This window comes from Mesoplodon densirostris, chromosome 2 (genome assembly GCF_025265405.1).
Source record: "Mesoplodon densirostris isolate mMesDen1 chromosome 2, mMesDen1 primary haplotype, whole genome shotgun sequence".
Classification (NCBI taxonomy): Eukaryota; Metazoa; Chordata; class Mammalia; order Artiodactyla; family Ziphiidae; genus Mesoplodon; species Mesoplodon densirostris.
In genome coordinates this window covers 54,653,940-54,677,515 of record NC_082662.1, presented here as the reverse complement: position 1 = coordinate 54,677,515, position 23,576 = coordinate 54,653,940, and the positions used below count along the sequence as shown (strand labels likewise).

The 23,576-nt window shown below is 39.4% G+C and overlaps 1 protein-coding gene across 3 annotated transcripts in view; it reads right to left on the bottom strand.

Annotated features, from left to right (window-relative positions):
* Positions 1-23,576, bottom strand: part of PATJ (PATJ crumbs cell polarity complex component) — a 380,458-nt gene that overhangs the window by 55,384 nt on the left and 301,498 nt on the right. For 2 of the 3 annotated variants that reach the window (XM_060089886.1, XM_060089884.1), the window contains exons 32-34: positions 18,137-18,211; positions 13,619-13,733; positions 10,397-10,530 (exon numbers count right to left, since the gene is read on the bottom strand). In XM_060089886.1, the coding sequence (XP_059945869.1) occupies positions 10,397-10,530; positions 13,619-13,733; positions 18,137-18,211 (324 nt within the window). Of the gene's footprint in view, positions 1-10,396; positions 10,558-13,618; positions 13,734-18,136; positions 18,212-23,576 lie in introns of all 3 variants that reach the window. The other variant, XM_060089883.1, reaches the window with a different exon arrangement.

Here is a 23,576-nt window from a genome sequence, read left to right as displayed (position 1 = left end):
AGGTTTGGAGGAGGAATCTAACCCTGTCTTTCCTCTAGAAGCAATGGTTTAGTATTCATTAATTTGCTGCAACTTTATATAACATAATTACCATGAATAAGAACTGAATGTACTTCCTCCTGTTGCTTTTCCCTGGTGTTACTTCACTACAACAAAACTGGGAAACCTAACGTGAAAGCTGATAAAGGTAGAAATGCAGACATATGCTACCTGTAATAGAGATGGCAGGACTCATGTGGACAAAGGCAGGTCTTGGTTGTCCTTGGTACACTGAGGCAGTGGGTTGATTAACCCAGGGTGAGAAGAATGAATGCATTTTTCTTACGCTGTGGCATGTGTTATTATGCTTATACTCAATGTGTTTTGTGGATCTATATTTTTTGAACCAATTACAAAGGTAAAATGCAAAGATGATCCAAGACAAGTTGCAAAGTAGCTAATCTTCCCTACTTTCAGACCAAGAACATTTTTTTCCCCTTCTTTGATGCAAAAAGTATTTGGCATACCCTCATCGATTCATAAGAAGCGAAAGGTTAAGAGGTTACTTTCAATATTTCTTAAGAACATGCAGGACCCGAGGCAGAATGTAGTCAATAATTATCTTATTTCCTTTGTTCTAAGATGATTTTTTTCTCATTTAACAATTTTATAATTTGGAGTACATCTAATGTACTGATTTCCCACCATGAATACAATAAGATTATTACTTAAGAAGAAGTATAGTATTATCAAATTGATGTAGTTTTGCTTGCCAACTTCATAGATTGAATATATAATTGTTTCTGTTCAGAAAACCTGAAGGGGCTATAGTTATAGAAGGGAAGTCAGCAAGAGTCAAAAGACCTTATCTATCATACTTGGAATCACAGTTTTTAAAATCTGGATTCTCTATTCTGCTCCTTTTTTTTTTTGCGGTGCGCGGGCCTCTCACTGTTGCGGCCTCTCCCGTTGTGGAGCACAGGCTCCGGACGCTCAGGCTCAGTGGCCGTGGCTCACGGGCCCAGCCGCTCCGTGGCATGTGGGATCTTCCAGGACCGGGGCACAAACCCGTGTCCCCTGCATCGGCAGGCGGACTCTCAACAGCTGAGCCACCAGGGAAGCCCTATTCTGCTCCCTTTTAAACAGAGTTCACAACACAGATTTTCTAAGAATCTCAGAACACAGTCAAGACTTCAATTAATCCCCATAAACACTCTGCTACAAAAGAAACAGAGTCTATATATATCCTAATCTCAATTTATTCATCTATTCTAATATGCTTGGGGTAGGGTATGAAGACTTGCACCTACCAAACCCTTCAAAGAGAAGGAAAATGGATCACAGTGTTCAGTACCTATAATTTTGGAATACTGAAATATTCTCACATAATAAACTATAGATAACATAAATAAGCATTAAATCAGCAATAGACATAGAGGCTCTTTTGACATAAAAGTAAAAGTAAAGATTAGGGACTTCCCTGGTGGCGTAGTGGTTAGGAATCCGCCTGCCAATGCAGGGGACATGGGTTCAAGCCCTGGTCCGAGAAGATCCCACATGCCGCGGAGCAACTAAACCCGTGCGCCACAACTACTGAGCCTGCGCTCTAGAGCCCGTGAGCCACAACTACTGAAGCCCACACGCCTAGAGCCTGTGCTCCTCAACAAAGACAAGCTACCCCAATGAGAAGCCCGTGCATCCCAACGAAGAGTAGCCCCCGCTTGCCGCAACTAGGGAAAGCCCGTGCGCAGCAACAAAGACCCAACGCAGCCAAAAATAAATTAATTTTTTTTAAAAATTAAGGATTAAATGATCAGTTACACAGGAAGCAATAATACCAATCTGTGTGTGTGTGTGTGTGTGTGTGTCAAAGCAACGGACTAGGTAAGCTATCCTAAAACTCAAACTCAGGGATTGAAAATTCTTGCACACTATTTGTAGGTAACTAAAATGTGCAATGAAAATCACAGCAATAAAACAGCTAATATAAGAATTGCTCTGAGGGCTTCCCTGGTGGCACAGTGGTTAAGAATCAGCCTGCCAATGCAGGGGACACGGGTTTGAGCCCTGGTCCAGGAAGATCCCACATGCTGTGGAGCAACTAAGCCTGTGCGCCACAACTACTGATCCTGCACTCTAGAGCCCATAAGCCACAACTACTGAGCTCACGTGCCACAATTACTGAAGCCCGCATGCCTAGAGCCCATGTTCCACAACAAGAGAAGCCACCGCAATGAGAAGCCCGCGCACCACAATGAAGAGTAGCCCCCGCTCGCCGCAACTAGAGAAAGCCCGTGTGCAGCCACAAAGACCCAACGTGGCCAAGAATAAAAAAAAATTGCTCTGAATATATAAAAATGTTTCACATTTTAAGACTTTGAAAAGCTTTCTCTTCAAGCTCAGAAAAGAAACTGTTTTATATTTACTTAAAATGGAGTTCCTTTGCCAAGTCTGATTTAGCAAAAAGTTGATACTTATCAATATGAATATAATTTTTCATACTGAAATATAGGTTTAAGGAAATGGGATAATATTTGCATTATAGTTTATAAGTCCCTATAGTTCCATCTGGTACTTATTTATCTAAATTTTACTCAGCTTGCATAATATTTTTGCTTACAGTCATATTCTTTAAGATCAGAAATGCCCAAATCTGGAAATTCAGAGGTACTATTCGTTAACATTCTTTCAGTGTGATTCATGGACTTTTTGCAAACTCTGCCTTGATTTAAAATAAAACTAAGGTAATAAGATGTTTAGTATAAAAATATATGACTTAAGCAATAACAATAAAAGGAACTTGGCTTTGGGGGTTTACACGTCAAAGCAAACCACACTCCTCATGAAACAGACTGTGCAAAGTTCATTTGAAGGAGAACAGCAAGATAAAACACTTAATCAAATGTAAAATAGTTTTCTACTCTGCTTACTTTAAAAAATATCTAGTGCTTTAAGTTGCCACAGTCCTACAGTTAAATGGTCAGAAGCTGTAACAGCTAAACAATAGTATGCAGCATGGTGAAGTGTTAAATCAGGTCACTTCAGAACCTGACACATGGTTATAGCTAAAGGACAGATATTCTTCACGTCAATTTCTAGATGGAAGAACTTCTCCACATAGTGTCCAACTGGGAGAGTCCTTCTATCTTGATGCTTCTTGCTAATGGACCTGCCCTAGAGAACTTCTGTTTCATAAGAATGAATTAAACTGGTACTAAATAGGCGGTGAAAAAATTACAGGTGTGCAACTTGGAGAGAAATGACCAGATTCTGAATATGACATTCCCTTTTTAATACTACGAATATCTAAATTTTACAATCTATCCAGGGAATCCACTGACCTCATTTACAACAGGATGGTACCAAGAATATAAAGATAAAACAATTGCCCTAGTCTAACTGTATTCCTCTTGCAAAGAGATAAGCTTATCTCCGGACCCAGAAGAATACCAGTATAGCAACTAGGACACATATTTATGAACTTTCCTTTCCAAAAGTGATAACAATTAATAGCTTCCCTAAAACAAAACAACAGAACAATAATTATGCATTATTCTCTAGTTTAAAAAACTCAGGACTTTGAAGTTTTAAGAAATTTGTGAGATAGGAATGCAAAGGGGGTGGAAGGAGAATGAATTTTCTTATATTGTCATTTTGAAAAAGAGATTTATAAATGTAAATGTTGCTCCTTGATTAAAAAACAACGTCTAATAATAATAATATCCTTGCAGAGTGGCTGCCTGCCTTTGTCAAAATATTTCCTGAGATGGGGCACTCACTATCCCCAGGCAGTTCATGCCATCTTTGGTCAGCTGATGTTTAGGAAGTTCTTCCTTAAAATAACGTGAAATCTGTTTTTCACTGGGCACCTTGGGAGCACCTGAATTGTTCTCATCCTTCATCCACAAGGAGATAACCTTACATGCTTGCAGAAGGTCACTGTTGTCCTTCCTGGTCTTCCCTTTTCCAGTCTGTTCAATTCTTCCTGAGATAACGTGGTTCCAACAATGTTCTTGTCAACCACATAATGATGCCCAGAAATGAACAGAATACTCTAGGTATAGCTAAAACCGGTCAGAGAAGCACTCCAGACAGATCTAACAGCATGTGCAAAAGCCTTGCATCAGGTGGGAACAAGACTCATTAAAGGAACTGAAAAAGGCTGGCATGGCTGGAATTCAGAGTGAGTACAACAAGGCTGGTTAGAGTCATATTTTTAAGTGTGCAAGGCTCTATATGGGGTACCAAAGATACAAAATAAACAGGTCTGTTCTCAAGAAGCTGAGGGTCTGGTGGGTGAGATGGATAACTCCCTTTCCCAGGTGAAGGTTGACGACACAGAGTGGTAGTGCTACAGAAGGGTCCCCAACAGTGCGGCTTTTGAGTCAGACTGTCTAATTAAACTCCAACTGGACCAACTGCTAGTATTGTGTCCTTGGAGAAGTTACCTCGCTTACCTGTGTCTCGGTTTCCTCACTTATAAAATGGGGATAATGCTACTCCCTCTCCTATAGGATTGTTGTGAAGGTTAAATGAGATGATGTTTATTAATTATGGATTAAGAACAGTACCTGAATCACTTTTTAAAAGTTTGATGCTGCTGGGCCTCCCTGGTGGCGCAGTGGTTGAGAGTCCGCCTGCCGATGCAGGGGATACGGGTTCGTGCCCCGATCTGGGAGGATCCCATATGCCGCGGAGCGGCTGGGCCCGTGAGCCATGGCCGCTGGGCCTGCGCATCCGGAGCCTGTGCTCCGCAACGGGAGAGGCCACAACAGTGAGAGGCCCGCATACCGCAAAAAGAAAAAAAAAAAAAAAAAAAAAGTTTGATGCTGAAAAACAAATGGCTAATTATCTAGAAACAGAGTCATGTTTCTCAATATGCAGAAAACATACTAAAGACACACAGATGAAGGGAGCAAAGGATCTACTTTAAGACGAATGTTTAACAATAATTAATAATAACTGAACTCAGTGTAGACAGGCACTGGGAAAAGTCCTTAATATTCTTTATCTTAATTAATCTCCATGCCAACCTTCCAACCTTAAGAGGAAGATTTGGTGGTCACCACTGTTTTACAAAGGACGAAGCAGATTTAACTCAGAAGGGTTAAGTCTCTTGTCCAAGGTCCCACCACAGTTAAAGATCTGGGATTCTGATACCGCAGAATCAGCATCATTACTCTGCTATGCTGCCTGTTAGGTTTAATAGAAACACTGTCTATAGTCTGGGAGCTTTGACAATGGTACTCAGAGAAAGGAAAATGCAGAGTGAGGGTTCTGGAGCAACTCTCCTCATTCTTTCTTCACTTCATTTGCTCAATCCCAAGGACAGTTCAAGTCTGCCAATATGCTTAAATAAAATATTTAAGTTTTTCTTTCTCTTCTCTAGAATTCCCAAGGCTGATAATAAAATAACCCCAATAAATGACACTGGAGAGCTATATTTTAGTTCTTCTGAGGACACTGCAAATAAAACTTCTAGTCAGTAAGCAAACATTTCTGAGAAGGGGGCATTGAGGGATTCCAGGACAGGCGTAAGAAATATGATGCAAGCATCATAAGAAGTAAGAGTCCATGGTCTTCCATTTGGCAGAATATGCCAAGTCTTCTGAGCCACAGGATTTCATGCAAATTACCACTCCAAGACCAAAAAGGGGGCGGGAGGGAGACAGGATGAAAAGATGGCTAGATAGATGGATGGAAGGAAATCTTAAAAATATTAATTAATATACGATCTCTTTTACGTAATGTGCCTTATCTGGTTTCCTGGCTGCGTGCCTCCCTCAAATTCAATTGTTGAAATCCCAGTGCCCCTCCTCAAAGGAGGCAGGGTCTTTGAGAGGCGATAAGGTCATGAGGGCAAAGCCCTCATGAATGGGATGAGTTCCCTTATAAAAGAGGCCCCCTTGCAGAGCTCCCTTGCTCCTTTCACCATGGAAGGATACAAGAAACCTGCAACCCAGAAGAGCGCCTTCATCCGACCATGTTGGCACCCTGACCTTGGACTTCCAGCCTCCAGAACTGTGAGAGAGAAATTTCTGTTGTTTGTAAGCCACTCAGTCTGTGGTATTTTGTTACAGCAGCCTGAACAGACTAAGACACCTGCTTACAAGAAACACATAAAAACTAGCCTGTATTAATTAAATCTAGAAAGTTCATACTACAGATTTACTTTTTTCCACTTTCCAGAGAAATTCCCTATTTTAACAGTCCCTATTAGGATTTTTCATTGGTTGATCCCCTATATAGACCGCAAACATTAAAGGCAGTAGAATCAACTTAAATGAGTGTGTGAGCTCTTTAAGGGCAGGTTATTTCATTCAATTTTGTATCCTCAGCACTAAGCAAAGGGCAGCCTTTGAGCAAACACATGCTTCCTATCAGAGGAGCCACACTCACCAAAAGCAGACCTGGGGACATATCATATGGTTAAAACAACAGAAGAAAAGCTTGTCACTGAGGACTGGGTCCAGGTGTGCTCCTCAACCTTCCCAAGGGGGTCACCCTCAGCATTACCTTGGTATTTTAAGAGGTCTATTTAGATGACTGGGTGCAAATACAATGAGATGCTAAGTGAGATCTCCCTCTGTGATCTCAGAAACCACCTGTCTTGGATCCAGAGAAACTATTTATAGCAGATAGAACTGATGTGGTGTCAAGACCAAGTCCCAGAGGCTTAATTCCTCTAAAGATGGCAAAAAAATATCTGTTGGACACACAACAAAGAGGGCACAGAAACCCTAACTGGGTGCGGGGAAGGTGTGGGGGTGGTTTGGGGCAAATGCTTAAGAAGGATCACCAGCCCTTAGAATGTGCTCTTTCCCAGCACCAGAGCTAAAATAAGGATGCATATCAGGATGCAAATAAGCAAGTGCAAAGGTGCTTCTGTCAGTGGATCTCAACACTGCCCATGATTTCCTTTAATACGCTCTCATCTTTGTTTGCTAACTTCCTGTTGGCTGGATGCACTCCCAGGACCTGCTTGGACAAAGTGACCTGGAGTGTCAATTAGGCTATGTGTCCCATATCAGAATTTGGAGCCAGGCGGGGGGAAAGGAAAAAAAGAAAGACCCTCATTGTGGTAAACAATGGTTTTCTTTGTTAAAGCACCTTCCACCCACCTCCTGTTCAGCCTCACCAAAATATCATGCCTATATATTACTTGTGAGTCTAACTTACAGCTTTTGATGAGGTACCTGAGGTTAGGAAATAAAAGCTGTGTCTCATTTCTCATTTTTAAGTGGTGCTTATCCTTCCAAGGACAATGGGATTTGTAGTCTCAAGAGGCAGAACCATATATTATGAACCTCAAGACGCTCCTAAAGAATTTGTTTGGCTGCCTCATGGTAGCAAGAGAAGCAGAGCTCAGTATTTCTCAAACAGCCTCTCATGCAGGATGCAGAAGGTGATGTCAAGCAGTGGAAGCCCTCAAGCTGGTGGCCAGCAGCACAAATGTAAACAGTGTTAAAGACCCAAGAGCAGACAGGCACATCTAACCAACCCACACAAAGCAAAAATCAAATCGATAACAACGAAAGGAAAAAAAAAAAATCAGCCAACAAACTCATTCAGCTAGGCCAGACATGCTGATTAAAGTCTTCCAATTCCCTCTGGGAAATCTAATGCTGTCTTATTTTAACCAGTTATTAAGAGGCTTATATTTACAACAAATAAATCAGAGGGTGACTTTTTCTTTATGAAAGAATTCACTGAGGAATTTCCTTAAAGCGTAATTTCTCTGGTTCATTTCAAATAGAACTTTATACAAATTCAATTTATTTACTATTCAAGAACATCTCTTTGGGAAAACGAGGCAACAGGCTATGGGAGGCAGACATCTCTAATGTTCAAGGTCAACCAGCAGTCTCTGAAAACTACCCTGATGGCCTTCGTAGAACAATGATATATATGTATATACATAAAATTTTCTACTGTTTACAAAGTCTCTGATCCTCACCACAACCAAGTGAGTTGTGATTATTGGGCTTACTTAGTATGTGTGGAAACTGAGGCTTGGAGAAGGCACATGTCATGTGCAGTTGCTTACCATGTACTAGGCACCAGGCTAAGGTCATCTCTTTGATCCTCTTGGTAACTCTACAAGGTATTACAGTCCCCTTTAATAGATCAGGAAATAGAGGGGTTAAGGAACCTTCCCCAGCTGGGAATTGTAGAGAGGAAGTATGGCTGAGAGCTAAAGGAGAGGGATGGTCAGCCATCAGCTCCCAGATCAGCTGAGGAGAGATCATGGAGGCTGGAGAAGCAAGGGAAGATGTGGGGCGGGGCCTGGAGGAGGTACAGAATCTTGATGGGTGGGTAGGTGGTGCAAGAAGAGAGCAGTTTGAGGGGAGGTGAGAGAGTCTAAGAGGCTGGGATGCATGTGGGTCTGGGTAACACTGGTCTGGTCCTCTACTGGTGGCGTGTTACCTCCTGGTATGGTAGGAGCTTGCTGGATGGCTGAAGTGATTCTATGAACTGTTCAAAGGCCAGATCACATATAATTAGAAGGCATTATTAAAAACACAATTTGAAAATATAACCTAGACCAAATCACTTGAAGGGAAGCTTCTAAGGAAGAGTTTGCCCCTTTCCTCAATGACAAAAGCTGAACAGAGAGCATTCCAAGCCAGACAACAAAGTAGAAAAGTTCTGGGGCCTTAAGGAGCCAAAGACCCATGAAAGGGCTGGGAGCTAAAACTGGCTGAGCTGGCTGACTCCAGGTGTTCCCAATTCCACCCAAGCTAATGAAAACGTCACAGTGCATGCGGGACGCTACACACAGCAGTTCCTGCCTGCACAGGCCAAGCCAGAGTAATTCAGGAAATAAATTATCCTGAACCCTGGAGAAAAGTTGTTTTTTTTTGTTTTTTTTGCAGTACGCGGGCCTCTCACTGCTGTGGCCTTTCCCGTTGTGGAGCACAGGCTCCGGACGCGCAGGCTCAGCGGCCATGGCTCACGGGTCCAGCCGCTCCGCAGCATGTGGGATCCTCCCGGACCGGGGCACGAACCCGTGTCCCCTGCATCGGCAGGCGGACTCTCAACCACTGCGCCACCAGGGAAGCCCCTGGAGAAAAGTTTTAACAATACTTTAATTGAGCTGAAGGAAATAAAATCCTTTAATAAATAAACACCAGCCTCTGAGCACATTCAGGTTCAGGTGGCTCACTAGTAAGGTCAAACTAAACATAGGATTCTCTAGATCAGTCCGGATAGCAGGAGAGAGGAAGAGCATGACCAGGAAACATGTAGAAGGCAGTAAGACCCTGGTTTCTGCCACCTATGCTGTTCTTGAGTTGCCTAGTGCCTTAGGGGACTAATATTCATTACAGAAAAATAGAACAGGATTCCCTGCCCCCTCCAACAGTACTAACACAGAAACATTATATTCCTGTCAAAAATGTAAAGAATTATTTTATTGATACTATACTTGTTTTCACTATAAATCTGGCATATGCAATTTACTTCTTACCAAATAAAATGAGCAAAAGAAATATCAAAATGTTCATTTAAAAGCATATTCAAGGCTTCCCTGGTGGCGTAGTGGTTGAGAATCTGCCTGCAAATGCAGGGGACACAGGTTCGAGCCCTGGTCTGGGAGGATCCCACATGCCGCGGAGCAACTAGGCCCGTGCGCCACAACTACTGAGCCTGCTCGTCTGGAGCCTGTGCTCCGCAACAAGAGAGGCCGCGATAGTGAGAGGCCCGCGCACCGTGATGAAGAGTGACCCCCGCTTGCCACAACTAGAGAAAGCCCTCGCACAGAAACGAAGACCCAACGCAGCAAAAATAAATAAAATAAATTAATAAACTCCTACCCCCAACATCTAAAAAAAAAAAAAAAAAAAGCATATTCATTAGTAAGAGTGGTTGTCTCTAGGGGGAGGCCCTGGTTGGGATCGGGGGTGGGGTTGAAGGGCAAGGCTAGGGCAAAAGGATAGGAGGGAGATTTACCCTTCACTTTATATCCTCTGTGGCAGTTTAACTTTGAATAATGTGCATGTTATTACTTATTCAAGTAATAACATGCACATTGATTAATCACATTTTTGTAAATCAAAACCCAGGAAGTTTTACATTTTAATGGCACTGTTGACCAGTGACAATCAAAATACTGAATAATCAAAGATCCATCATCCAAGTAAAAATTAACATTCTAGACCAATTAAAAAAAAATTACGAGTAGACGTGAACATGGTTAAAATAAAGCCAAGCCTAAATTTAGGAAGTGGAGTAAGGGATGTACACTTTTATGTAGCAGTCCACTAAATAACAATGATGATAATGATCATAATAACAATCGTTCATCTACTTACATACTATGAAAAAGCCAAGTCTTCCACAGAAGTGACCCAAGGCCATAATAAGGCTCAGCATCTAACTCTGTGCCCGTGGATATAGTTCACTTCTAGAAACTTACCAAGGGTGTGTCTTTTCCTCCCACAATGCTGAGACCAAGCCCTGAACGCCCCTTGGATATTTCTATAATCATTTCCTGGCCAGGAACAATGGGACACGTGGCAGGGTCCACTGACATAGGAGCGTGGAAACCACCTGAAGAAGGAGTGAACACAAGAATGACTGGAATGTAGGAGATGCAGCTCAGCTCGCACACTCCACGGCTCGGGGAGTGCAGCGTTTACATGTGTTTATCATTTCACTCTTTTCCTCCCAAGCACCATGAAGTGAAAAGCTGGGTCACTACTGTCCTTTCACCCGGGGATGAAACATGACGTTCCTATGACACTTTTGAGATTAAAACAATAGCTACCACCAACCCACATAATCAACCATTTTAGTTATACTTGAAATTTTTAAAATCTTAATATATACCATGAAAACTGGTATGGAAAAATTTAAGTTGATTAAATGATTAAGTACATATAGGTATATGTTATAATGAGAATAAAGACTGGTATAAATGCTGAGCTACAGTTATAAAATACTAATTAAGAAATAGTGCTTAAGTACTTTCAATTAGGGCATATCATATGAATTAAAATGTATAAAGGATCTAATCAATAAAGTATGGCACAACTGAAAATAACAATCACCTAAAAATGATCCCCAAATATATACATAGTAAAAAAATAAGTGTTATAAACACAATACTGTAGAATTAATTGCTGGGTCCGTAACTGAAAAGGCTTGTGAAAAGAGTTATTGCTGTTTTACTTTTAAAAATCATTGTTTTAGACTGGGTTTTTCTAAAAACTGGGGGAAAAAAATATTAACACATATGCATCCTCAGTCAAACCTAGCCCACTGAAAAATCCAAACATTCAAAATGTTAGTTTCAAGAGACTCTTATACAAATAATATTTTCTAGAGAACGTCATCTTTTTTGATAACTAGTCTTGATCATCATGAGTACTGATTCTTACACAGTGATATAATTTGGTAAAGGTCTGATAATAAAGGGCCCCATCTGCTGGTCAGCTGCGGCTAATGCACAGGGGCCAAGTTGAGATCCACAGACCTCTGTACAAGTTGGGGCCAGTACACTATGGCCCGAGGACCAAGAATGGTTTTTATTTCAGAAGGTTGAAAAACAAAAATCCAAGGAAAAATAACATTTCAACACATGTGAAAATTATATGAAATTTAAATTATAATGTCTATAAATAAAGTTTTACTGGAACACAGCCCTGCTAATTCATTTACATCTAGTCTACGGCCGCTGACAGCAGAATTGAGTAGCTGCAACAGAGAGACCACGTAGCCCACAAGCCTTATATTTTACTCCTTGACTCCTTACAGAAGAAGTTTGCTGACACTTGGTAGAAAACAAAAGAACACAGGCCCTAGATAAGCCTGTGAGGGCTCTGCTCTGACTCAGTGATAATCATTGTCTTCGAGACCAAAGGGCACAAGTTTCGGGGTGGTACAGAAGTGGATGTGAGTTCACAAGAAGGAAATTAATAGTGGGTGCAGCTGAGGCTCATTCGTCATCAGAAAAATGCACGTAATCATCATCCAGGAGGCTGTCTGAGGAATTAAAGAAACAACGTGCCTGAGGTGCTCAGCCCAGGGACTGGCACTGTGTGGCTTTCATATAGGTGCCGCTCCTGACCACGTGGAATTTATTAATCGAATGGCCTCTTGTGTAACAATGACACAACCTCGGCAACAATTTAAAAAGGCCATATCAGAAGGCTAGTAAATCGTAAACCTAATTTGACTCGAGATCTTTTGGCAACATATGTATTTCATGCTACATTGTTCACTAATTTCCAATAAAAACAGTGTCATAGTTTCATGGATGCTTTAAATAGTTTATACTCCTTATGTAAATCACTAGCTTAGTCTGTTGAGTGAGGAGAGAAAACATAGTAAGAGATACTGGAGGAGTATCTTTCCAGTATTTCTTTCCTTCCTCTGCTTCTGCCTCTGGCTACCCTATAGCCAGTCCTGAGTCAGTCTTGGTATTTATTTCTCTCATAGAATCCAGCCCAAAGCCTGACTCCTACCAAGCCCCCAATCAATGTTTGGTAAGTGGATGGCTGAATGAATACAATTTCCACAGATTAAATTGTGGGATGATTAATTTGTGCTATAGAGGTAAAGATATGGGATATATATTATCAAAACTCAATTGGTCTACATTGGAGTCATCAAACTTTTTTCTTAAGAGGCCACATGGTAGGTAAATATCTGGAGCTTTACAGGCCATACAGGCTCTGGTGCCGCTACTCAACTCTACCCTTATGGTGTGAAAGCAGCCATAGACAATACCTAAACAAATGAGTATTCCAATAAAATTTTATTTATGGACACTGAAATCTGAATTTCATATAATTTTCATGAAACATTCTTTTGATTTTTTTCAACCTTTTAAAAATGTGAAAACCATTTTTAGCAGACCATATAAAAACAGATGGTGGGCCAACTGTGACCCAGGGGTCATAGTTTGCTGACCATATCCATCAAGTATTTTAGTAAAAAATCTAGTGCTTAAGAATAACACCTGCCTCATAAATTTTTTATGAGTTAATATTCATGAAAAAATATGTAAAACGCAAATACCATAAAGGTGTCAGGTCTGCTAAATTCATGCAGGGTTATGCTTTACCATTGGTGAGCATGTGTTTTAAATAGTCCTTCTTTTAAAACTGACTTACATTGCATAAAAGCAAAATGGAAATACTCATTATTCATTTTGAAGGTCTATTTTCAACCATTAGTCGGCATAATTCAATCCAGGAATTCAAAGAGAGAAAGTGATTATCAATTTCTTTAAGCACTGAAAATCAAGTCTTTAAATAGATTACATCGACATACGCAAGGCTACAATTTGGTTCAATGTGATTTTTAAGAGACATTACTCATGAACTAAACACAATATTTTGGAGAGACTAGAGAATAATCTGGAAGCCTCAGATTCAAGTAGCATTTACTAAGGGCCTTTTTTGTTCTACTACTTTTATATTCAATAAGTAATAGGCAATCCCACTAGTGGAGATGAGAAAAATGATTTTGGAAGTAAAGTGACCTGCCCAAGTCCCAAAGCTCAGGAAGTAGAGCAGGGATGCCAGCCAGGCTTCCTGACTCTTGGTCCAGTGCTCTCTTCAGGACATCACAATCCCTTCCTTTTCTAAGGTTTGATGAGTGGATTCAATTCTGCTCAGAGAAAGACTCATACCATAGCCTGTGAAGTCTGCATCTGTTGAATGGTATGAAGTTGGTGCTAAAGGGATCTCTTGTGAACTGAAGGAGACTTTCGTTGAATATTTTTGCTGTTTCGTTCGGCTGTCGGCCTACAAAAGAAACGAAAATTAGACGAATGTCAGAGAGGAGAAACGTAACAAGAGGAGAAGACTTTAAAATTGGTGTATTGTTACCAAAACAATGGTGCACTCCAATAATGCCTCTTGAAAACTTGGAGTTGGAGCGGTGGCAAGGGGAAGTCAGGATGATTTCTGTCCCATTCCCCATGCTTCCCTATTTAACTTTATATCTAAAATGCTTTGGTGAAGGATGGATCAAGGAAGGGAAGGATAGAAGCTATCTTTGTGGTTTGTGTATGAAGCTGGGGCCAGGAAGCATTTTTACACGATGAAATCAGTGTGAAGTCTGTATATCTGTGCTGTGCTTAGTGAAAAACAATCTGTGCTGCAGATGTTCTGAGCACATGACACTGCCCAACTTTTGGGGACATATTAACATAGTCAAAGATGCATGAGGTAGGTTAATTGAGCATTAGGGTTAGGAAGAGACAACAAACCCAGGTACATCATTACACTTCACTTCACCTAAAAGAATGCTTATTCACCTTTGATTCCCAGTGCCTGGAACATAGTAGGGCCTCAATAAACGTTTGATGAAGGAATAAATGAATGCAGAGAGAAAAATTGAAGACATGGAAACTCAGAGTAGGAAATAAATCTGTAATTCAATGAAGGTACAGAGACCTTTGCTGTGCAAGCTTTGGAAAATTAACTTGTAATTCTGAATTTTTGTTGATAATATCTCTAATGAATATTAGTATTAGAAAACTAAGAAAAACCAAAAGGACTCCATGCTTGCTTAACAGGCAGTTAAGAAATATAGGTAGTGACCTGGCCTGCCTTCTGGATCTGTAGTTAGCCAGGAAACCCATCCCCAGCTGGAAGAGTCTGTTGGAGGCAATGAAGCACCAGGCTGTCCCTGGAGTCCAGAAATAGGATCAAGGTAACTGCTCCAGAAAAATAACACCCCAAGATTCCATCAGTGGAAGTCTATGCCTCAATACAAGGCACTGTGCAGTATGTAACAAGAAAAGCAATACCACTCATTGTATGTCTGTACTGTGCTTTCCAGCTTTCAGAAACACTTCTATATCCATGAATTCATTTAATCATGAGAGTAACCTTGAGAATTAGACAATATTACTGTTCTACAGATAAAGAAACCAAGACACAAATGTCAAGTGACATCTGAAATCATACAGCTAATTAGAGGACTAAAAGTCGGCATTTGAAGAATGTTGCAAGTTTAAAGTGTTTATCAAACAGTTGCTAGGTTGATTCTACTGATGTTCTTTTTTTTCTCTGCAGTTTTTCTATCACCATCATTTAATAATGACTGTTCACTTATTTAAAAAGGCTTTTTTGAATATATATTTTCAGTGATTTTAAAAAGAAGAAAGTGAAACAATGACAAACTAGGGGTTGCTACGAGAAAACTGAACCATGGAACCACCTAAATATCCAATTACTCTAAAGACCACACTTCCCAGCCTCCTTGAAGCCAGACATGACTACAGACTAGTCTATGATCAATGGAATGTAAACAAACATGAACTGTACAATGTTCAGGTCATTTTCTTAAGGAGAACAATCCTGCCTTCCCCTTCTTTAGATGAAATGTGGATGCAATGGTAATAACTGGAGCAGCAGTCTTAGACCAAAAAAATGGATGTTATAGTTTGAGGATGGTAGAGTAATCAAATAATGGTACAGTAATCAGATAAGAGGTGCTTGGGTCCGTGACACCACGGAGACACCATGTCATCCTCAAACTGATCACAGCCACACCGTTAGGTAATAGAGAAACTTCTTGCAGCAACTGAACATAATCTTAACTCACACAGTACTTATGTCACCTTTCCTTTGTATAATCCCAGGAAAGAAAATTGACAACAAAGCTAAATGCCAGCTACAGAGTTCTTTTATGAAAAATGGTGTGAATTTTAAAACAGAAAAGCATAAGAGACAGTCATCACTACATCATGACTTTTATTAACAGCAGAGAACGTTTGTTGCTCATCTTTATTTCCCAGTTAACGTAGCATCCATTTCATTGTGCATACTAGGTAGGTTTCTAATAGATATGGGTTGAAAAAATAAGGAAGTAGTCCATAGAAACCAAGTGAAACAAACATATGTTTAGAGGCAGACCACTTGTTGGTAGATGTGGTGATGGATGAACATAGCTCCCACAACTCATTCATTGACATAAAACCAAACTACCAAGAATGAAAGATTAGAAAACTTGGATTTGTAGACTGTAACCTTTAAAAATTATATTAAAATAATTTTTTAAATTGGGTCATTTGTAGAGACGTGGATGGATTTAGAGACTGTGATACGGAATGAAGTAAGTCAGAAAGAGAAAAACAAATATCATATATTAACGCATATATGTGGAACCTAGAAAAATGGTACAGATGAACCGGTTTGCAGGGCAGAAACTGAGACACAGATGTAGAGAACAAATGTATGGACACCAAGGGGGGAAAGCGGCAGGGGGTGGTGGTGGTGGTATGATGAATTGGGCGATTGGGATTGACATGTATACACTGATGTGTATAAAATGGATAACTAATAAGAAACTGCTGTATTAAAAATAAATAAATAAATAAATAAAATAGATAACTAATAAGAACCTGCTGTTTAAAAAAGTAAATAAAATAAAATTCAAAAAAAAATTTTTTAAAAAGAAGACAGATTGGATTTGCTGCTGAATGTTACTGTATTCGAACATCAGACTTGGAGTGGACTTTATAAGTCATCCAGCCTAACTAAACCAGGGGTTCTTAACCTTGTCTTCATAACAGAAACTGCTAGGGAGCCTTTAAAATTTACGAATGCTGGAACCCCCATTCTAGACCAAAGAAATTGGCACTAGGGGTGTGGAGTTCAGTCAAGTGTGTTTTTTTTGGGGGGGGTGTTTGTTTTTTTAAGTTGAAACTTATGTTTTAGTTAAATCATGGATTCTTAACACAAGATAAATGGGTTTCTAAGAGATTTATAGAGGGAATTCTAGGAACTATAAAACCTCTGCGGTTGTATCAAAGTTACACTTACCAGTGTTTTTCTGGGGAAGGAGTCTACACTTCATCAGATCTTCATGATAAGGAAAAAAAATCACTACTCAAAAGAAGACAGACTGAGTTTTCTATCACTAATTAGCTGTGTGATCACAGGCAAGCCACTCAACCTCCTAAATGTCCTCGTCTGTAAATTGGTGGTGATACCTCTATACCTTGCAAGGTTGTTGTAGAGACTGAAGATAGAAGTACATAAATAAACCTATCACTATTCCAGGAACAACTTAGGAGTTTAATTAATAATAGCTACTAATGTTTGTATGTCCTTTGATAACATATTAATAAATGATCAGCCAGCTTCTGACTGAAAACCTTCAGGGATGAAAAATTCCATTTCCACAAGGAATCTCATTCCTTTTGTCATAGCTCAAATGGTTGGGAAGTTGTTTATGATGAGCTGACACAGCTTCACTGCAGATGTTGCCAAATGATCTCTGGGTCATTTCTGTTCTGCAGCTATAGAAAAGGGTAATAATCACTTTCTGAAAGGAGAATGACTTAGATATTTAAGTGCTCACTTTTCAGCAGGGAAAAGAAAGGCAAGAGGATGTGTAGATTCACCCCAGTTCTAAAATTCTGTGGTTATAAAATTTTAGAGATGTTTGATATATGTCTTGAGATAAGTGGCAGTATGTAAAGTACTAGCACATTAATACTATTTGCAAATATATTACATAAAGTAAAAAAAAAATCTGGTTCTAAATTTTTTTAAATTGCTTACAACTTTCAGTTGAAGTGAATTTTTTTCAGTTGAACCTTATTTCTAAGGTTCTTTCTACACCTACTTGTTTTTATTTAGGTTTTTAGCATATAATTTTGGATACCTGTAAGCTCTAGTAATCTATAGTTCCTTAAACATAAAAATAGTTAATATAGTAATAATGTAAATTTTAGCAGCACAAAAAAAAGTTCAATGGCAAAAAAAGGACAAAAATTTGACAAATAGAAATTTATAGTTTTTTAAGAAGAATAACTATATAAATACAAGGAACACTTGTTATTGCATTTATAATTCTATAAAACTACAAACTCTCCTTAAAATTTTTATTCATGACATTATGTAAGGCATGGGGCTCTCAAAATTTAGGTGCAAGTGTGTTTTCAGAGATGCCTCACTTTTAAACACCTGCTTAGGGTGTTGGTACAGGAAGACATAAAAAGGGTATTTCCACACATCCTGCACAGGATCGGTGATACAGCTGTGGGTTGACTTCAGGTTGAAAGACATACCTTAACTTCCTGCCAAGTAATAAAGGATCAGATTTCATTGCAACCATCTCCTTTTCTTCTGGAACCCATTTATAACACACACCATCCGAGTAGAGCAAACATAAAGGGTCAGTTACGTACGCTGTCAGTTGGACATTCCAGTGCCCTCTGCTGACCTGCCACCACACCTTGACCAACCACTTGGGAGATGTCTTCCTAAAATGTAAAAGATATGGCCAGTTATCGGTATTAAACTGTAGGCTCAACTGTCCTCTCCAAATTCAGCAGTCAAGCACCATTTAATGGGGCTTGAAGCTACTACATAAATGACCAACACACCAGGCAGAAGAGTTCTATTCATCCACCTGGACTAACTCTCAGAAATGAACACAGGCTTGTCATTTCCAAATGCCTTTCAGATCTGTCAGGCTTTAAGCCTATCAGATATCTTTTGATGGTCATTTCAGCCAAAGTTTTTTCTTCTTGAATCCTTTCAGGGTTCAAGTCCTGATATTAGAATTTCTTTCCCCTTAAAATACCCAATTAGAGGCAAAAATGTACACTCACTAAAGACACTGGGAGATAAAAGTTAGTTCTGAACTCCATAGACAAGTGCAGACTTCAGACTTAGGAGAGACGCAAACTATCAAAACACATGTGAAACTGATGCATAGTTAAAGGACAGTTAGTTGAAATAAATGACGACAGTGATAAATTGACCAGAATGCTTGTCTGCCTCCCACCATATCCCATCCTTTTTTACAGGCAATTTACAGAGGAAATTATTATATGATGGTTTACTCTAAGGCATGAACTCATGCATTTTGCTTGGACAAGGCAGGGAACACAGAGAGAGACTGATCTGGATAGGAGAAAGGATGGGTTTACTTGGCCATTGGTAAATGTCTGAGAGATACCCAAGCAGAGAGTCTAGTACATAGTTGGCAGATAGGTAAGCTATCTCAAGGTGAGAGGAAAGGTGTGACTTGTATAGTAGAGTGTTAGGAGTTTGTGACCCTAGCTTCTCAACTTAAAAGCTCTGAAATCCTAAGCAGGTTATCTGACCTCTCCAAGCCTGAGTTTCTTCAAATATAAAATGGGAAAAAAATAAGAACAGTTATACGCTAAGGATGTTGAAAGGATTAAATGGAGCAATACATAAAAAGCACTAAGCATGGTACCTGGCAAATATCAAGTATTTAATAAAGATGCTAATGATGATAGTAAGTGAAGTCAACCTATGATAAACCCACGTTCCTAACTCTGCTATAGGGTTGGTGAAAACAATTACCTGGACAGGACACTTTCTGCTTTGGGGAACACTGGTGTACTATTTGACACCACCACTCCCACCCCCACCCTGGTTTCTTTTCTGGGCATATTGATATGCTCTTTTTTTTTTTTTTTTTTTTTGGCTGCATTGGGTCTTTGCTGCTGCGCGCAGGCTTTTCTGTAGTTGCAGCGAGCAGGGGCTACTCTTTTTTTTTTTTTTAATTTATTTTTTAATTTTACAAATTTAATCAGTTATACATATACATATGTGCCCATATCCCCTCCCTTTTGTGTCTCCCTCCCACCCTCCCTATCCCACCCCTCCAGGCGGTCACAAAGAACCGAGCTGATCTCCCTGTGCTATGCGGCTGCTTCCCACTAGCTATCTACCTTACGTTTGGTAGTGTATATATGTCCATACCGCTCTTTCACTTTGTCACAGCTTACCCTTCCCCCTCCCCATATCCTCAAGTCCATGCTCTAGTAGGTCTGTGTCTTTATTCCTGTCTTACCCCTATGTTCTTGATGACATTTTTTTCTTAAATTCCATATATATGTGTCAGCATACAGTATTTGTCTTTCTCTTTCTGACTTACTTCACTCTGTATGACAGACTCTAGGTCCATCCACCTCATTACAAATAGCTCAATTTCATTTCTTTTTATGGCTGAGTAATATTCCATTGTATATATGTGCCACATCTTCTTTATCCATTCATCCGATGATGGACACTTAGGTTGTTTCCATCTCCGGGCTATTGTAAATAGGGCTGCTATGAACATTTTGGTACATGTCTCTTTTTGAATTATGGTTTTCTCAGGGTATATGCCCAGTAGTGGGATTGCTGGGTCATATGGTAGTTCTATTTTTAGTTTTTTAAGGAACCTCCATACCGTTCTCCATAGTGGCTGTACCAATTCACATTACCACCAGCAGTGCAAGAGTGTTCCCTTTTTTCCACACCCTCTCCAGCATTTATTGTTTCTAGATTTTTTGATGATGGCCATTCTGACTGGTGTGAGATGATATCTCATTGTAGTTTTGATTTGCATTTCTCTAATGAGTAAAGATGTTGAGCATCCTTTCATGTGTTTGTTGGCTGTCTGTATATCTTCTGTGGAGAAATGTCTATTTAGGTCTTCTGCCCATTTTAGGATTGGGTTGTTTGTTTTTTTGCTATTGAGCTGCATGAGCTGCTTATAAATTTTGGAGATTAATCCTTTGTCAGTTGCTTCATTTGCAAATATTTTCTCCCATTCTGAGGGTTGTCTTTTCGTCTTGTTTATGGTTTCCTTTGCTGTGCAAAAGCTTTGAAGTTTCATTAGGTCCCATGTGTTTATTTTTGTCTTTATTTCCATTTCTCTAGGAGGTGGGTCAAAAAGGATCTTGCTGTGATTTATGTCATAGAGTGTTCTGCCTATGTTTTCCTCTAGGAGTTTGATAGTGTCTGGCCTTACATTTAGGTCTTTAATCCATTTTGAGCTAACTTTTGTGTATGGTGTTAGGGAGTGATCTAATCTCATACTTTTACATGTCCCTGTCCAGTTTTCCCAGCACCACTTATTGAAGAGACTGTCCTTTCTCCACTGTACATTCCTGCCTCCTTTATCAAAGATAAGGTGACCATATGTCCGTGGGTTTATCTCTGGGCTTTCTATCCTGTTCCATTGATCTATCTTTCTGTTTTTGTGCCAGTACCATACTGTCTTGATTACTGTAGCTTTGTAGTATAGTCTGAAGTCGGGGAGCCTGATTCCTCCAGCTCCGTTTTTCGTTCTCAAGATTGCTTTGGCTATTCGGGGTCTTTTGTGTTTCCATACAAATTGTGAAATTTTTTGTTCTAGTTCTGTGAAAAATGACATTGGTAGTTTGATAGGTATTGCATTGAATCTGTAGATTGCTTTGGGTAGTAGAGTCATTTTCACAATGTTGATTCTTCCAATCCAAGAACATGGTACATCTCTCCATCTATTTGTATCATCTTTAATTTCTTTCATCAGTGTCTTATAATTTTCTGCATACAGGTCTTTTGTCTCCTTAGGTAGGTTTATTCCTAGATATTTTATTCTTTTTGTTGCAATGGTAAATGGGAGTGTTTCCTTGATTTCACTTTCAGATTTTTCATCATTAGTATATAGGAATGCCAGAGATTTCTGTGCATTAATTTTGTATCCTGCAACTTTACCAAATTCATTGATTAGCTCTAGCAGTTTTCTGGTAGCATCTTTAGGATTCTCTATGTATAGTATCATGTCATCTGCAAACAGTGACAGCTTTACTTCTTCTTTTCCCATTTGGATTCCTTTTATTTCCTTTTCTTCTCTGATTGCTGTGGCTAAAACTTCCAAAACTATGTTGAATAAGAGTGGTGAGAGTGGGCAACCTTGTCTTGTTCCTGATCTTAGTGGGAATGGTTTCAGTTTTTCACCATTGAGGACGATGCTGGCTGTGGGTTTGTCATATATGGCCTTTATTATGTTGAGGAAAGTTCCCTCTATGCCTACTTTCTGCAGGGTTTTTATCATAAATGGGTGTTGAATTTTGTCAAAAGCTTTCTCTGCATCTATTGAGATGATCATATGGTTTTTCTCCTTCAGTTTGTTAATATGGTGTATCACATTGATTGATTTGCGTATATTGAAGAATCCTTGCATTCCTGGAATAAACCCCACTTGATCATGGTGTATGATCCTTTTAATGTGCTGTTGGATTCTGTTTGCTAGTATTTTGTTGAGGATTTTTGCATCTACGTTCATCAGTGATATTGGCCTGTAGTTTTCTTTCTTTGTGACATCCTTGCCTGGTTTTGGTATCAAGGTGATGGTGGCCTCGTAGAATGAGTTTGGGAGTGTTCCTCCCTCTGCTATATTTTGGAAGAGTTTGAGAAGGATAGGTGTTAGCTCTTCTCTAAATGCTTGATAGAATTCGCCTGTGAAGCCATCTGGTCCTGGGCTTTTGTTTGTTGGAAGATTTTTAATCACAGTTTCAATTTCAGTGCTTGTGATTGGTCTGTTCATATTTTCTATTTCTTCCTGATTCAGTCTTGGCAGGTTGTGCATTTCTAAGAATTTGTCCATTTCTTCCAGGTTGTCCATTTTATTGGCATAGAGTTGCTTATAGTAATCTCTCATGATCTTTTGTATTTCTGCAGTGTCAGTTGTTACTTCTCCTTTTTCATTTCTAATTCTATTGATTTGAGTCTTCTCCCTTTTTTTCTTGATGAGTCTGGCTAATGGTTTATCAATTTTGTTTATCTTCTCAAAGAACCAGCTTTTAGTTTTATTGATCTTTGCTATCGTTTCCTTCATTTCTTTTTCATTTATTTCTGATCTGATTTTTATGATTTCTTTCCTTCTGCTAACTTTGGGATGTTTTTGTTCTTCTTTCTCTAATTGCTTTAGGTGCAAGGTTAGGTTGTTTATTCGAGATATTTCCTGTTTCTTAAGGTGGGATTGTATTGCCATAAACTTCCCTCTTAGAACTGCTTTTGCTGCATCCCATAGGTTTTGGGTCGTCGTGTCTCCATTGTCATTTGTTTCTAGGTATTTTTTAATTTCCTCTTTGATTTCTTCAGTGATCACTTCGTTATTAAGTAGTGTATTGTTTAGCCTCCATGTGTTTGTATGTTTTACAGCTCTTTTCCTGTAATTGATATCTAGTCTCATAGCATTGTGGTCGGAAAAGATACTTGATACAATTTCAATTTTCTTAAATTTACCAAGGCTTGATTTGTGACCCAAGATATGATCTATCCTGGAGAATGTTCCATGAGCACTTGAGAAAAATGTGTATTCTGTTGTTTTTGGATGGAATGTCCTATAAATATCAATTAAGTCCATCTTGTTTAATGTATCATTTAAAGCTTGTGTTTCCTTATTTATTTTCATTTTGGATGACCTGTCCATTGGTGAAAGTGGGGTGTTAAAGTCCCCTACTATGATTGTGTTACTGTCGATTTCTCCTTTTATGGCTGTTAATATTTCCCTTATGTATTGAGGTGCTCCTATGTTTGGTGCATAAATATTTACAATTGTTATATCTTCTTCTTGGATTGATCCCTTGATCATTAGGTAGTGTCCTTCTTTGTCTCTTCTAGTAGTCTTTATTTTAAAGTCTATTTTGTCTGATATGAGAATTGCTACTCCAGCTTTCTTTTGGTTTCCATTTGCATGGAATATCTTTTTCCATCCCCTTACTTTCAGTCTGTATGTATCTCTAGGTCTGAAGTGGGTCTCTTGTAGACAGCATATATATGGGTCTTGTTTTTGTATCCATTCAGCCAGTCTGTGTCTTTTGGTGGGAGCATTTA